At 38.6% G+C, this 16814-nt stretch overlaps 1 protein-coding gene across 1 annotated transcript in view; it reads right to left on the minus strand.

Moving 5' to 3' along the window:
- Positions 1-16814, minus strand: part of BICD1 (BICD cargo adaptor 1) — a 243646-nt gene that overhangs the window by 118704 nt on the left and 108128 nt on the right. Inside the window, exon 2 of the mRNA XM_052641392.1 lies at positions 12317-12529. Coding sequence (XP_052497352.1) covers positions 12317-12529 — 213 coding nt within the window. The remainder of the gene's footprint in view (positions 1-12316; positions 12530-16814) is intronic.

Consider the following 16814-nt stretch of genomic DNA (forward strand, 5'->3'; position numbering starts at 1 on the left):
TGTCATTGCCCTTCTCTGCTGACTGACTCCAGCAGAAACAGTGATGCAAAGTAAATGGATGGGTTAGTACATCATAATAAGATGGGCATCACCAACTATTTGGCTTCTGAATCTTACTAATGTTAATCATATATTCTGTTCTAATAGCAAATGCCCCAAGAAGATTAGGATATAATAAAAAAATTGATTACTAGCAAAAGTTACAGGGCTTCCCTGGTGGCTCAGTGGTAAAAAAATCCACCTGCCAATGCAGGAGACACGGGTCTGGCCCCTGATCCGAGAAGATCCCATATGCTGTGGAGCAACTAAGACCGTGTGCCACAACTACTGAGCTTGTGCTCTAGAGCCTGGGAGCCATAACGACGGAGCCTGAGCACCCTGGAGCCTGTGCTGTGAAACAAGAGAAACTACTGCAGTGAGAAGCCCACGTACCGTTAACTGGAGAGTGAGCCCCTGCTCTTCACATCTAGAGAAAAGCCCCCACAGCAAAGACCCAACACAGCCACAATAAACAAATAAAATGAAAAATATATATATATTAAAAGCTACATATTTATTATCTTTATTCTTTCTTTTTTTTCTTTTTTAATGGTGTAGAATATGTATTTCCAGTAGGGGTTGGTATCACCTCTGTGGTAACCTGAATAAAGGCCTCCAAAAAGATCTAGGTCCTAATTCCTAGAGTCTGTGGATGTGGTGGCTTATGTGGTAACAGAGGCATTGCAGATGTGATTAAGTTAAGATTTTTGAGTCAGAGAGATTATCCTGGATTCTGGGTAGATCAATGTGGTTCAGACGGTAAAGAATTTGCCTGCAGTGCAGGAGGCCTCAGTTTGATCCCAGCATCGGGAATATACCTGGAGAAGGGAATGGCAACCCACTCCAGTATTCTTGCCTGGAGAATTCCACGGACAGAAGAGCCTGGTGGGCTACAGTCCATGGAGTCACAGAGTTGGACACAACTGAGGGAGTTAACACTTACACTTATCAGAGGGAAGCAGAGGAAATTTTGACACAAAAGAGGAAGGTGATATGACACTGAAATAAGATGCTATAATGCTGGCTTTGAAACATGGAGAAAGGGGCCATGAGTCAGTAAATGCAAGGGGTGCAGTCCTAGAAGCTGGAAGAGGAGAAGGACATTCTTTTAGCACCTCCAGAGGAAGTAGAGCCCTGCCAACAACTTAGCCCAGTGAACTGCAGACTTCTGTCCTGCAGAAGTGTAACACAATAAGTTTGTATTTTCATTAAGACACCAAATATTAAGTATTTCGTTACAGTATCTCTCAAGAATTAATACAGCCCCCAAAGAGGTAAAAATTAATTCTTGAGGAAGCAAAAAAATTCATATATTACAACAGCTTCTGATACTCTCAAGCTCAACACTACCCTACAAAATCTTATTCCTCAGTATTTTGTTTTGTGGCAATTAGGGGAAAAAATATCTGAACTGCTCTTTTTTTTTCCTGTGCTAGGTCTTCTTTGCTGCACACAGGCTTTCTCTAGTTACAGAGAGTCGGGGCTACTCTCTAGTTTCAATTTGCCAGCTTCTTATTCTTGTGGCTTCTCTTGTTGTGGGTCGAGGACTCTAAAGCTCAGGCTCAATAGTTGTGGAACTTGGTCTTGCCCCATGACATGCAGGATCTTCCCAGATAAGGGATCGAACAGGTATCCCCTGCACTGTAAGGTAGACTGTTAACCAAGGAAGAGTCTATAACCAAGGAAGCCCCCAAACTGCTCTTTAAGGAGTTGAAAATGAAAAATATGTTGTGAAACAATAGTTCATTGGCAAGCACTGTCAATGACAGTTTGATTCAAATATTGATGCAACACTTTTATTACTCTCAAGGCCCATTTCATCACCATTAGCAGTTAGATAATGCTATTAGACAAAAAAAGCATTGCTACCTGACACCATTAGACAAAATAGATATTACTATCTTGACAGGTTCTTCTATACTTTCATTCTAACCACAGAATTTACCAATCCAGAAAAGGCTTGCTGACCACTTCTTTGTGCAAGTAGCCAAATCTCTACTTCATTTTTAGACAGGCGTTCTCTCCTATACTCCACAACAAGACGCAGGAATAATCTGGCTCATAAATACTGTCAATCTATTAATGTGTATGTTTGAAATTGTGTGACAAAGCCCATTACAAAGTACATTTTAATATTCCAGATTTTAAAAATGTAACACAGGAAGGTTTATGACTATTGTGATAGCCTCGGAAGAGATTGTTTAATCATAATCCTACCTTTGGCATAATTGTTTTAGTGAAACCAAAACTCTATCAGAAACCTATTTCTAATGTACTTTTAGCATTACTGAACAAATGATGATGAAAAAGCTATATAAGTAGTTAACCAGTGGATAGCCTTTCTTATGGGATACATTCAGCTTTCACACAAATTGAAAGTTAAAAATCTGGGTATATTAATGTATCCAGTATGATTCAGTCTATAGTATTTTTAAAAATATCTTTATTGATTAAGCATTAAAAAATATAAGTCAAGATACATATCAACATTCATTATATGACTAAGCTCACTCATTAATTTGCTCTTTCTGCCTTGCTCAAATAAAAGTTTCCTGTAACCTTCAAGAAATTAAGTTCTGAGTAGATTCAGGTATTGTTGACTGTTAGATTAAGCTATAAATTCCCTTAGGAGCATTAAATGCCTGAATAGAATCTTAATCAGGCTAGATCTGCCAACTAGGGTCTTCTTTGGAAAGAGGTCAAGATGTAAAAAAAAAGATTAAAATTGTCCACTAAGCATTCTAGCAGACATGCTGACTGTGCATTACTATGCCTTCTACCCAGTCCACACAGGGAGCAAAATCTGAGCCTGTGGTGGGAGAAAAATTTTGAAACAGAATCAAGCTATTTATAGTCCAAGAAACAGTGTGTACAAAATGGACTGTGCACTGATCTTTATTCTTATGTTCCAAGAGGTAGAAGTCTGGTGTTTGACCATAATTCACAAGACAGGAAAGAGAAGGGAGGGAGGGTAGATAGGAGGAGGAAAGAAAGAAGGAAAGGAAAGGAAAGGAAAGATAGCTATCTATATATTATATATATAACTCATATATATAACCTATATATATATGATATATACATGAAGTATATACCATACCAGTTCTACATTTTAAAAAAGTAGATTGGCTTTCGCTGCTTATTTTTTTTTTAATGCTGAATGATAACTGATAAAACCTGATTACCTTAGAAACTGTAAAGAAACTACACATGAATATTTAAAATAAAAAGATTTTATTTTTTAACCTATGCCAGCTCCAGAGTTGCCATTTCTGCCTCCTGCCCCAAGGGCATCCCAGGTGGCTCAGTGGTAAAGAAACCACATGCCAAGCAGGAGATGTGGGTTTGATCCCTGAGTTGGGAAGATCTCCTAGGGAAGGAAATGGCAATGCACACCACTGTTCTTGCCTGAAAATCCCATGAACAGGGGAGCCTGGTGGGCTACAGTCCATGGGGTCGCAAAGAGTCGGAAATGACTTGGTGACTAAACAACAGCATCCTGCCCCAAGCAAAGCTCCCTCGCCATTTCTAACATTAGCTTGACTGCGGTGAAGTTTCCCATTTAATTCCATATTTGGCACTAGTTTAATGACTGGCTGTTACACAGGAAGTTGATCCAATTGTCGTTATCAGGCCAGAAGTTTATCCCTCTTCTTATTGTCTAATGCAGAAAGAAATGATTCACAAATGAAAATGGTAGTATTTTGAACCTGTGTCCTAATGCTGTTCAACATCTGGATACTGGATGCAACATTTACACATGCCTTCAATTTTAAAGGTTTCCCCAGAATGTTTGGGATTAAAAGACTAAAATCATTTTTGACTAAAGATCAACTGATGTTGTTTTGAGAGCTATTTAAAAGTTGTTTTGTTATTTCTCATTGACAAATACAACAACTCAACTGTCTAAATCATAGGGAAAAAGTATTTTCAACTCTTAAAAAGAGAAATTATCTGAAGATGACCAGAATCTGCTTGCTGGCTATAAAGACAACCCGGTAGGAATGTGGCAAGTGACCATCAGCACCTTCTAGAAACAAACATGGCAGAGCTTTCAAAATTAAAACAAACAAACAAACAAACAAACAAAAAACTGGTTTTCTGACTTTAAAAACAAAGAGAAATTAAATGTATATGCTCCTTACAATAAGGCATGCATTTTAATCAGTATTCACTGACTCCATGAGCATATGGGATTACAGCAGGCATGATGATTTTACTGATGTGAATAATGCACTCCTCAATTAATGGAAACCTGATTCTCCCTTGGGGACATTGTTTCCCCTGCAACTCTCTCGAGCATGGACCTGGAGGTGAGATGGGTGCTCCTCTTGCCTCTCATGGTTGTTTCATTCGTCCTCCTTCTCCTTCACCCCTAAAACTACCTGCTTTAAATCTCATGTCATCATGAGATTTTTTAAGTTAGCAAATGTATATTTTTAAAAACCAAATTAACACTAACTTCCTCAAGGGACAGGGTAACAGCAGTCAGAGAGGCTCAGACACTGCATACTATCCACTGCTCAGCACTGTTCTTGTCCCTTAGCAAACACCAACTCATTCCCCCTCATTTTTCTAAGACTTTAGCTCCTGATTCACTGCCAATGTTTCCTGAACTTCTGGTCTTAATTCCTAGTATTCTCAGTATGCATAAAGATGATCTCAATTCCTGGAATTCCTCCTCTTGGGGGATCCGCTCCTGTCAACCACTCATTTCCAAGATCATGCCTTAGTGACTCACGCTTTTCTAAGTAATTATGTCACCACTTCTCTATCCTCAAATACCCCATACCCCATCTTACCTCTCAGCTGCTGACCTTGCTTCCTTCCGTGAAAAAACTGAAGCAACCTGGAAAGAACCTGCAAAGACTCTCTTCACTCAAGCCTGCGAGGGTACCAGCGATGCATCCACAAACCCCTCTTTCCCTGGCTGTCTACCATAGAAAAATGAATACTTATGTTCACATTAAAATATAAATGTACATGAATGTATATAGCAGCTCTATTTGTAATTGCCAAAATCTGAAAATAACCCAAATGTTCTTCAATAGGTGAACTGATTAAAAAGTAAAAACTGTGGTATATGCATAAGGTAGTATTTGACAATAAAAAGGAAGGAAGACAACTGACATACAACAACTAGATGAATCTCAGAGGCATTATGCTGCGGGAAAGAACCCACTCTCAAAGGGTACGTACCATACAGTTCCATTCACATGATATGCCTGAAAAGACACAACTACAGCGATAGGAACTAGATGACTATCAGAGATTGAAGAGGGGATTTTATGACTGCAAAGGAGTAGAAGAGGAGATGGGAGATTTTGGGGGTGAGAAAACTTCTGCATCCTAAGTGTGGTTACATAAATCTATATTTGTTAAAATTCACAGAACTACCCACACATACATTTTAAAAATTCTGTGACCCTGTAATTTTAAATTAATCCTATAAACAAACTCATTAATGTAAATTATTATTCCCACAGGCACAATGAAATCACAATAATTCAAAAGTGAATTGTTTGAATATTGTTGAACTTTCCTTTCAAATTCTTTTCTTTTTTTTTACTTGATTTTACTTTACAATACTGTATTGGTTTTGCCATACATTGACATGAATCCACCACAGGTGTACATGATGGTAATGGGGATGTCTGTTTACTGCAGCTCAGCAAGTGTGGGAAAGAAGCAAGGACTCTTAACCATGCCTGGTTTAGGAAAACAGTCTGACTGCTTGGTGGACAAGTTGTTAGCCTCTCTGTCTCACCTGTAAAGGGGGGACAGAAACAGTACATGCCTCATAAGTTTAAGAGAATTAGGTGAGATAATTGAAGGAATGTAAAATGCTGAGTATTGTGCTTGGTACATGATAAGCTCTCATAAATGTTAGTTAGGTATCATATTATTTAAACCAATTAAAAAGAATGAGCATTCTTTTAAAATTAAATTTAAAAGATCACTTTTTGATACTTTACAACATTCCAGGGAGGTGTGAGGTCCATTCCCAACAAGTACAAAGAGCAGGACAGAAACTGGAATATTCCAGGGAAATAACTTTTCAGCTATGGCCAAGCCATGCGTTTACAGAATGGAAAATCATCATTCATTGGGAGTGTCAATCTTATTCAGCTGTGTGTAAATCCAGCTCTCACTGACCAATCATTTAACCAGATCTCAGAGACTATAAGAAAAGCTTTGCTATTATTGGAGGCATAAATTTAAATAGTTCAACTTCTCCCCACCAGTAAGCACATTCAATATTGTACTGAGAAATAATGCAGTGACCCTTTTGAGAACCAGCTAGGTACAGCAGGCTATTTACACTGATAGTATTTAAAAACACCTAGAAGACTCTCCTCTTGCAACCTATGGGCTTTTAAGCATATGATGTTTCTTATTTTGGTGTCAGGATGTCAGCCATTACTTCTTGCTGTCAGAAGGTGCTGGGGCCTTCTGACAGTAGACCCCAATACATCTTTCTACATTTATTGTTTCCATCTTGCTGTGTGTAAATAAGTCTGATTACCAAACTTTGAGACAATAAATAACACTAACATAGTCCTCTACTTCCTGTGAAGCACTTTCATAAAAAATATAAATATCATGAGGAGTAGGAGAGGTGTTATTATAATGCTTATGTGGAAAAATGAGAAGTTTAATCACACATCTGATTGATTGTTTAGATGTTTCTTGCTTAGTCACAGCAGGTACCATCTATCTGCGGTTTTAATGAGACTAAGATGAGGGTAATTTACTGTACAAAATGTTATATGTTTTTTTAGTCCATGTGAGCTGCTCTAGCAATAACACAATAGGCTAGGTGGCTTAAACAGACATTTATTTCTCATAGCTCTGGAGACTAGGACGTCTAAAATTGAGGCTCCAGCAGATTCAGTGTCAGGTGAAGGCCCACTTCCTGGTTCAGAGACGGCCATCTTCTTGCTGCGTCCTCACACAGTAGAAGGGGTAAGGGAGCTTCTCTGCAGTATTTATAGAGTCTCACTCATGTGGGCTCCACTCTCATGACCTACTCATCCCCAAAGGCCCTACCACCAAGCACCATCACATCAGGGATTAGGTTTCAGCATATTAATGCTGGATGGACACAAACATTGAAGTCGCTCAGTAGTGTCCGACTCTTTGCGACCCCATGGACTGTAGCCTACCAGGCTCCTCTGTCCATGGGATTTTCCAGGCAATAGTACTGGAGTGGATTGCCAATTCCTTCTCCAGCGGATCTTCCCGACCCAGGGATGGAACCCAGGTCTCCCGGATTGTAGACAGACGCTTTACCGTCTGAGCCACCAGGGAAGTCATCTATAGTACATGTTGTCTAAAACACAGCTCACTATCTCTGGAGATACTAAGGTATAGAAGAAAGAGTTTCTGAACACACTGAGTTGCCTTAGCATTGAAAACCACCACTCATTGTTGAATTTTTGTTCACTGACGCTTTCAGGAACCCAAGCATCTGACTCATAGCAAGCACTGAAGAGACCTCTGTTGAATAAATTAATGCATGATTTCAAAGTAGAAAACCTAAGAAGATGAAAAGCCTAATATAAGAAACTCAAACCCTACATCCAGCAGTTCACATTTTCAAAAATTTCCAGTGGGGTAAAGACAGCCAATACTATGTGGTTAAAGAGCAGACACACATTTTTAAGAGACACTGGATGTCAGTCTAAGAAGGTAATAACCAGGATGCTCAGGCATCCTGAAACCATGCCACATGAGGAAGTGCTAGTGGATCTAGATATGTTTAGTTTGAAAAAGAGAAAATAAGATTGCTCTTTCCAAATATTTTAAGTTGTTGGACATGGGCTACAATGGTCAAGTGGAATAGAAAACTTAAAAAAAAATGTTTTCTCTGTAGATCCAGTGGCTAGGAATATGACCAGTTAGTGAAAATTACAAAGAATCAATTTTTCACTGAACAAAACAGGGCAGTTTAACAATTGGAGCTGCCAAGCACCAGGACGGGCAGCCTCGGGAGGGAGCTGGAAGACAGGAGTGAACAGTAATTTAACATCTCCTATGTGCCCAGCGTTGGACATAGGACCTGTATAATGTATAGGACTTCACATTAGTATTACCATCTCCAGGTCAGAAGTGAGGAAAGGGATGCTTACAGAACAAAAGTGACTTGTCCAATATCACACAGTTGCTAAGTGGCAAATTCAAACCAGAGGTAGCTAACTCCTAACATATGTTATTTCTGTTCAGTTCAACTCAACAAACATTCTTTTTTTAATGTCTGCTTTTGACCAGGAACTATACTGAGTCCTGGGAAATACCAAGATAAATGACAGACAGAAGACAGTCCCTTCCTTGGAAAGATTCTGAGTTTACCATCTCCACAGTGCTAGAAGTATTTGAATAAAGGCTACATGACCATTAGCCTTTAATGGAGACTGGAGAAAGAATTTTTGATCTGGGAGTAGTCTTTATCAAATAATCATTTAAGGTGCCTACATGCCCAAATTCATAGATGTGGCTATAACAGATTTCTGGAAATTGAGCTGGTATATTATAAAATCTGGTTATTCCACTGAGGGGAAAATGGAGCTTCAGAAGTGATAAAAATCAGATGAATTAAGCAACTTTTGAAATATAAAATGACCGTATCCTAATGTTACCAATAGGTAACATTTTGTTACTGGACTTGAAGGATTAACACTTAATTTGATTAACTCCCATTTGGTCCTTTGATTGGGTGACATTTTTCCTTTATACTCCCTGTCCTTAAAAATCTTATTTACTTCCCTGGTGGCTCAGATGGTAAAGCATTTGTCTACAATGCAGGAGACCTGGGTTCGATCCCTGGGTGGGGAAAATTCCCTGGAGAAGGAAATGGCAACTCACTCCAGTACTCTTGCCTAGAAAATCCCATGGACGGAGGAGCCTGGTGTCCATGGGGTCGCAGAGTCGGACAAGACTGAGCGACTTCACACTTTCACTCTTTAAAAACACATACAATAATTCTGTTAAAAATGTCTAAAAATGAGAATTACATGAAAAATCTAAGTTAGGTTTTACAGTCACACATAGTGCTGGAGCTTTTCAACAACTAAAGCAATAATAAAAACATATTGTAATTCCTACCATCTGATTCATATCTCAACAGAAAGAATTTTCAAGGCAATAAATTCAGAGAGGTATTTATCTAATGTTTCTTTAACCTAAGAATATGGACTTACATGATAAATGATATCTTCAATGATATTTTTATGGAGGATTCATAAAGTTATTAATGATAACAGTTTATGTTTATTATATATTCACAATACAACAAAATAATCTTTAACAAATACCACAAGTATAATTCTAAAACTTTTAGCAGAGCTGAGACTAGAATATTGATTTTCTGACGCCTAATTCAGAAATGCTTCCATTTTTTTTCACTATACTATCCTATACATACCACGTATAGAAAAGAATTTGGCCATGGAATTACAGATACATACACACACACACACGTGCACGCACACATGCATGCAAATGTGAGTGTAAAATGTCCATAACACACACAGCACACATACAAACACAGGTACCTTTACCAGTATTAATGGTTCTATTGAAATTAGAGATTAGTTCTTTTAGTAAACAAAAATAATTGCATTAATTAACTTATCAAATTCACACAGCATCTGTCAAGCTGATGATTTACTATGCTTTACATTGGTTATCTTTGTCTACTTCTCATGGTCCTATCACGTCTCTTTCAGTCACTATGCACCCGTCCATACCCAGAATACAAAAAGACAAATAAAACTGAGCCTACAATAAAAACAAATCTGGGATTTCAATTTAACACAAGTCATCAAAAGTCTATATCAACATACCAAGAAATATAATTTATTCCTTTTCTCCTTTTTCAAATGTACTCAACCCTGCATGCTAATAATAATTTTATTAGTGACATTAAAACCTAAGGTCTGCATGAAAGACAGCAGGGCTCCAGGGTGTAGTAATACCACTCACTAGCTTTCAGCCCATCAGAAAGAATATTAACAGATACACTGTTGGCACACTTAGAAAACCAGGAAACTGACCATCTGTTTTTTTCTTTTAGTTACTACAAACCCAAATGGCTATAGTGCCTTGAGCTGTTTTAGATTGACAAAATACATAAATTTGGATGTAATAAGTTATTCTCTTACTGCAAATCAACTATCAAAAATGCATAGAAATCAAAGGATTATAACCAAGTAATCATTCAGCAATTCCCCAAATTGTGAGCCTTATGATACTCCAATACCCAGCCAAAAAAAAGTCTAAATTAATATTTCTTAAAGTGTGGTCTCTTTGTGCTGTGAATGTGTTAGAAATGCAAATTCTTGAATTCCACCTAGACTTTGAATCAGAATTTTAGGGGGTGGAGCACAAGACTAGGTTTTGACGAGTTGTCTAGGCTTCTCTGGTGCTCACTAAAATTTGAGAAATGATCTGAATGAAGGGGTTCTCAGCATTTTGTTTCCTTTATGGCCTCAGTTCGTTTCTACCTTGCATGCTCATTCATAACCAACTTCTGTTGCTTATCATAAGCCTACTCCTTGGAAACTGCAATCAAGCACGGTGTAAGTGAGGATGCTCTGTCAACCCCCACAGTCTTGCATCAACAGAAAAACATCTATGGATACCCTTTCCTCAACCTTTGCCATTCTTCCCTCAGCTGCAACTGCCACGCACAAGATGGGGTGTGCAGCTTTCAGAAGATCCATCCAATTGGCAGCCAAAACTGCCCGACTCACTGGTTTCAGTCCTTCTATACAAACCACCTGCACATGGGTACCCAAGGCCCAGGCTGCCCATGTCACAGCCCCCCTGCCAACCTGCTATGTGAGCCTGCTGTTCATGGTGGCTGAGGGGCCTGCCTGTGGATGTTTTGGGTTTTGCTTAATCCAGGAAGGTAGCCTATGGCACCTTGAGTCCGCTTGGAGGAGGAGGTTTGGTACTCCAAAGGATAAGTAAGTGATGATGAAAACCCAGCACATACAGATGCGACAGATGAAGAACTGGAGATGGGCTTTGTTTTTAACAATCATTTAGGACAGTGAGGCAGAGTGTCCTGAAAACTCTCATGCTGTTCTCGGTACCCAACACTTAATTCCGCTTGGTTGGGTCCTTTCTTTGTCTCCAGAGTCATACTGCTATATTTGGGGCATGCCCAAAGGCAACAAACGAGGTAAAGCAGATACTTTACTGTCAATTTTCACTGACTTCATCGTAATATAGACGCAGGCTAATGTAAATTATTGATTAAATTTAAGTAAATTTTGGGCAACTTATATCTCATAATAATGAAACTTTACTTGTAATACTCCACTAATTTCAAGAGAAAGGTATCAGTGGGTTGCTTTGGATGCATTTCACAGTATCAAACAATTTTTTCATCCAATGTTTTTCTATTATTATGCTCGGTTAAGGAGCCTACTTGGTAGTGTACCCGGCATTTGTTCATTAACCTCCACTGCACTGGTGTAGGAATTAGAGGATATCTGCACCTCCTCTACAGCTTTCTTAATCAAAAAATGGAGTGAACAATTTAATATGCAGTTTTCAAAACTACTCCTAAAAGGGTAGTGGATGAAGCTGCTTTTGGCTATTTCTGTCCCCAGGATCACCTCCTCCGTGCAGGGCAGAATGACTCTGCCACTCTGAAACCATCTGGCATGAGACGCTGCTAAGTACAAAGCTGGAGGGAAAGAGTGAGTTCAGGGGAGGCCCTGGGAATGAAGAAGGCTCCTAATCTGATTCATACCAGCTATAATTTGCTACTTGTCTACAACCAGCAAAACAGTTTATGGTTCTCTAATGCCAGACTCTCAGACTCCCTCAAAACACTCCTCTGCCAGTCTCTCTCCCTCAGTGAGGAGAGTCCTGTGCTAACACCACTGTCATTTTGAATTAGTGCTGACACTGAGCATAAGAACCAACCATTCCTCTCCACATTGTATTGAAACAGGTAAAGGGAAAGAAGTGTTAAGGTAACTATTTTTTTAAACACCTCTGCAGAAATAGCAAGACCAGGTCCCAAGTACTCAATAAATAAAGGCTTTAATTCTCAACAAATGATAAGAGAGAGAAAAGCTCACCTCAGAACAAGCTTTCATTTCACTAAAAAAGCAGAAAAAATTGCTAGCATTGACATTATGTGCTTCTTGTTTAATATAGCTCCTCTGATTAGTGAAAAAGTTTTACTCCTCTTTCCTAGCAAGAATTTTATCTTCTTTCTCCCACAGCTCTCTCACAGGGAATATGTTTGCTATTTTTTTACCTCCTTCAGATCCTGCACAACAGCTGTGAGCCTCTCATTTTCTGCCTGGACATTAGTGACCACAGCCCGGCTCTGTTTCAGTTCGTTCTGCATATCCAAGATCTTCCCCAGATAGTAAGCTTCCTTTGATGCTGACTCCTGCAGAAGCGTTTCCTCCCGAGTCTCTCCATCCTCAGCAACCTTACGGTGGATGGAGAAGGACTGCCCAAACGCCTGCAGAGGATTTGGAAAGAGAAAGAACACAAAATGAAACGCACCGCTGCACTACTCAACTGAATTGGGAACATGATTCATTTTGCTTTGTGTACAAGAAAAGCTATTCAACAAGACTTTCAGAAGCAAAAACTACATGGTTCATGTAACAGGCTAGCAGCTCTCACTGACACTTGAAATAATTCAATTTAATAAGGAGAAAGAAAAATTTTTAATATTTTGCCAAAATATAGATATAATGTGCTAAAACTTGAAAAACATTACTGCTTGTTTTATGTTACCATTTTTTAGACAACTCCTATCAAGGAATAGACAGCTAAGCACTAATGAGACCATAAAAATTCATATTCTAATTTTCAGTCTAGAAAAAAATCCCCAAAATAATTTTCGAGAAAGAAAATGATAGTTTCATTAGCTTTCTAATACATTAGTGGTAAGAATATATCAATTACAAACAATACCGTTAAGAGAGAAAACCACCAAACAGCATTCAAACTTCTGGTACCACAAAAAGACACTAAAATGCAATCAATATATAAGAAAACATATCTATGTACAAAGAAATTAAAAAAACAGAAATTAATGAAGTTGATAAGCTACAGTTGGTGAGTGGGAACGGGGTAGAAAGAGTGAGGGAATGAAATGCTATACAACAGATCACATTTCATAGGAGTGACACTTTTTGAGACTGTCTTATCATATCATTCTGACTCTTAGCACTACAGCATATAGTTTCACATTTTGTTGTTCAGTCCCTCAGTTGTGTCGACTCTTTGTGACCCCATGGACTGTAGCACGCCAGGCTTCCCTGTCCTTCACGATCTCCCAGAGTTTGCTCAAACTCATGTCCATTGAGTCGATGATGCCATCCAACCATTTTGTCCTGTCATGCCCTTCTCATCCTGCCTTCTTTCCCAGCATCAGGGTCTTTTCCTGTGAGTCAGCTCTTTGCATCAGGTGGCCAAAGTATTGGAGCTTCAGCTTCAGCATCAGTCCTTCCAATGAATACTCAAGATTGATTTCCTTTAGGATTGACTGGGTGGATCTCCTTGCAGTCCAAGGGACTCCCAAGAGTCTTCTCTAAACCATAGTTCAAAAGCATTAATTCTTTGGTGCTCAGCTTTCTTTATGGTGCAACTCTCACATCCATACATGACTACTGGAAAAATGATAGCTTTAACTATATGGACCTTTGTTAGCAAAGTAATGCCTCTACTCTTTATAATGTTTCACGTACCTCCCAAATAAATAATAATTAGGATCAACCTCTATGTGTCCAGGGACCCAATGGAACACAAATAGTAACAAATGGACCCAGTTGTACTACAAATGAACAACATGACTACATTGAAAGGAGTTGAGAAAAAAGATCTAACCTGAGTAATTTTGGAAATTGGTATTTTTGCTATACATTGTAAAGCTAAAGACAAAACGAATTGTACCCAAACACTATAGTCTATTTAGTAAATTTGTTTCTCACGGGGATTATAGAGGCACAATTCTAAAACTTCTTTACATGTATACTAGGTTTGAGGAAATAAGTAAACATATTATGGATAATGAAAGCCAAATTTCTCCCTGCTGGAGAAAGGCATTACAAATAAAGAAAGGGAGAAGGAAACTAGTGGTATTAAGTTGTAATTAGAAGTATCAGGATAGTCTTTAATAGGGAAGTAGTTCAATAGATGGAGAGACAAAGGTGCTTATGTGTGGTTGTATACACAGATTTTTTAGCTCTGTCAGCAAACCTTGCAGCCAAATTTTGTTTCTAAATATCAATCCTCAATTAAAAGAACTACGGCTCTTTGAAGAAATGACTGAGTCCCTGGCTGGAGCAAAAAGAACTTGGTGAAAGCTGTGATGCCAAAGAGTAACACAATGCTTTTAAAAAATGACGTGGATATGTCAAAGGACACAAGAGTCTAACTAAAGAGGCTCCCAAATGGCCAAATCTGGGATAATTGGGGGGAACAAAATAGTTACAGTAGTGAATTATAATCCATAGAACAAAATCCATATTCATGAGTCTACATTGATGTAATAACTGAATAAATAAGGGAAGAAGGAACAGCTTTTCTTCACAGCAGAATTCTAATAATTTAATTCTAACAGAAATAAAATACATCAGCATTACTTGGCATATACCAAGTAATAATTATTGCAGGTAAAGAGTATCAATGAAATACATGGAATATAAAATAATAGGCAAAAAATATGATGAGAAACAGGACATTTGCATAGTCTTAAAGCATTTTCTCCCAAGATATTTATTAATTCCAATGGGAAAAACAGTAACTGTGTAATGGAGTAACCCAGTAGATCTTAACTAAGTGACCAAAACTTAGTTCAGCAGCAATAAGACATCCTGACATTGTGTACCCTCTAATCAACACATGAGGCGGGCACAGGGTCATTTCTGTGATATTCTTCCCAAAAATGCATAAGCCAGTTTTTACCACAAGAAAGCATGAAGCAAATCAAAATGGAAACAGTCTACAAAATAACTGGCCAGGACCCTTCAAAAGTATTAAGGTTAGGAAAAAGAGAGAAAGACTTCTCCAGACAAGATGAGACTAAGGAAACATAGCAATTAAATGCAGTAGAGGAATCTGGATTGGAGCCTGCCCTGAAAAAAAGATATTAGTAGGACGTTTGGCAAAATCAGAATACACTCTTAATATTGGCTAATAATATGTAGCAATGTCAATTTCTGGTCTCCATAGTTGTACTCTGGTTACGTTAGGGTAGCTCAGACGGTAAAATATCTGCCTGCAGGTTCAGTCCCTGGGTTGGGAAGATCCCCTAGAGAAGGGAATGGCTACCCACTGCAGTATTATTGCCTGGAGAATTCCATGGACAGAGAAGCCTGGTGAGTTACAGTCCAAGGGGTTGCAAAGAGCCACGCATGACTGAAGCAACTCAGCACACACACACACACACACACACACACACACACATTTTAAAATTTCAAATGTTATTAAATGGTGCTTCTGGACTGTGTACAGATCATGAAGAAATAAGGCTTGAATTAACAGAGAAGGATACTCTTGGTGTTTGGCTTCTTCTGTCTCAGGACAGAAAGACATACTTTATTGGAGTAGCCAAGATTCTACATGTGATAATAAGCATATAGACTTATGAAGAGATGAAAAATTAACTTTGCAGGTGCCATTGACCTTGCTTTTCCATTGGTAATGTTCAGATTCTGTGAGAGCAATTCTGAATTCATTACTCATTAAAAAGCCTTTGGAAAGATGTCTGGCAGCACATCTCTCCATGGTGACCTGGGGACATCTTCAGTAGACCCTCACCCTGGCAAAGGAACCTTAACTGTATCTTCTTCTTAGTTTAGTCACTAAGTCATGCCCAACTCTTTTGCTACCCCCATAGACTACACACCACCAGGCTCCTCTGTCCATAGGATTTTCCAGGCAAAAATACTGGAGTGGATTGCCATTTTCTCTTCCAGTAGATCTTCCCGACTGAGGGATCGAACCTGGGTCTTCTGCATTGTCAGGTGGATTCTTTATCACTGAACCACCAGTGAAGCCTGACTATATACGTAAGTACTAGTAAAATTTAAAATGGGCGTGAACTCTGTGTCAAGCACCTCAGCCTGCCTCTTTTTCCACAACTACTTCCTCACTTCTATGTAACAGAAAACTTCCACAGGCCATTTTCTTAACTCTGCCTGAGTAAAATCAATAGACTAAGGCAACCTATGGTTCTCACATTATTCTCAGCAAACAGGCAATGCTCCCTTGGTGGCTAAATTGACCCCTAAGATCTTAACAGCAAGTGTACTCTGGATCCAGCACCAAAGGAAATAAAACATTTCAGTCATACACACAGAACAGATCTTCAAAATACAGTCAAGAATTGAAACTGAAAATACAACTTGATGAATTCATTTTTGACAAATTCATCTTTGATGAATCCTTAACTCATATTTATTACAGCTCAGAAACTTTAACTGAGCATTTTTATGAGGAATGTGCACTTTCACTAGGCCTGATTTAAAACCAGTGTAAGTATGGAAGGTTATCCAAGAACATTTATTATGGTGTAATTTTTTTTTACTTGAAATATAAAAATAACACCAATCCAGCACAGGCTACAGATGTTCCATCATCTATATTTGCAAATTCTTTGAGAACTAACATGACTCAGAAAAATCTGCATTAAGGGAGAGTGAAGGAGAAAACACTCCTATTTTACCCAATTCCTAACTGTTGGTAACCGGAACTGGCCATGACAGCCAGCTGACAAATATCGTGCGGCTAAT

This window comes from Budorcas taxicolor, chromosome 5, assembly GCF_023091745.1.
Source record: "Budorcas taxicolor isolate Tak-1 chromosome 5, Takin1.1, whole genome shotgun sequence".
Taxonomy (NCBI): Eukaryota; Metazoa; Chordata; class Mammalia; order Artiodactyla; family Bovidae; genus Budorcas; species Budorcas taxicolor.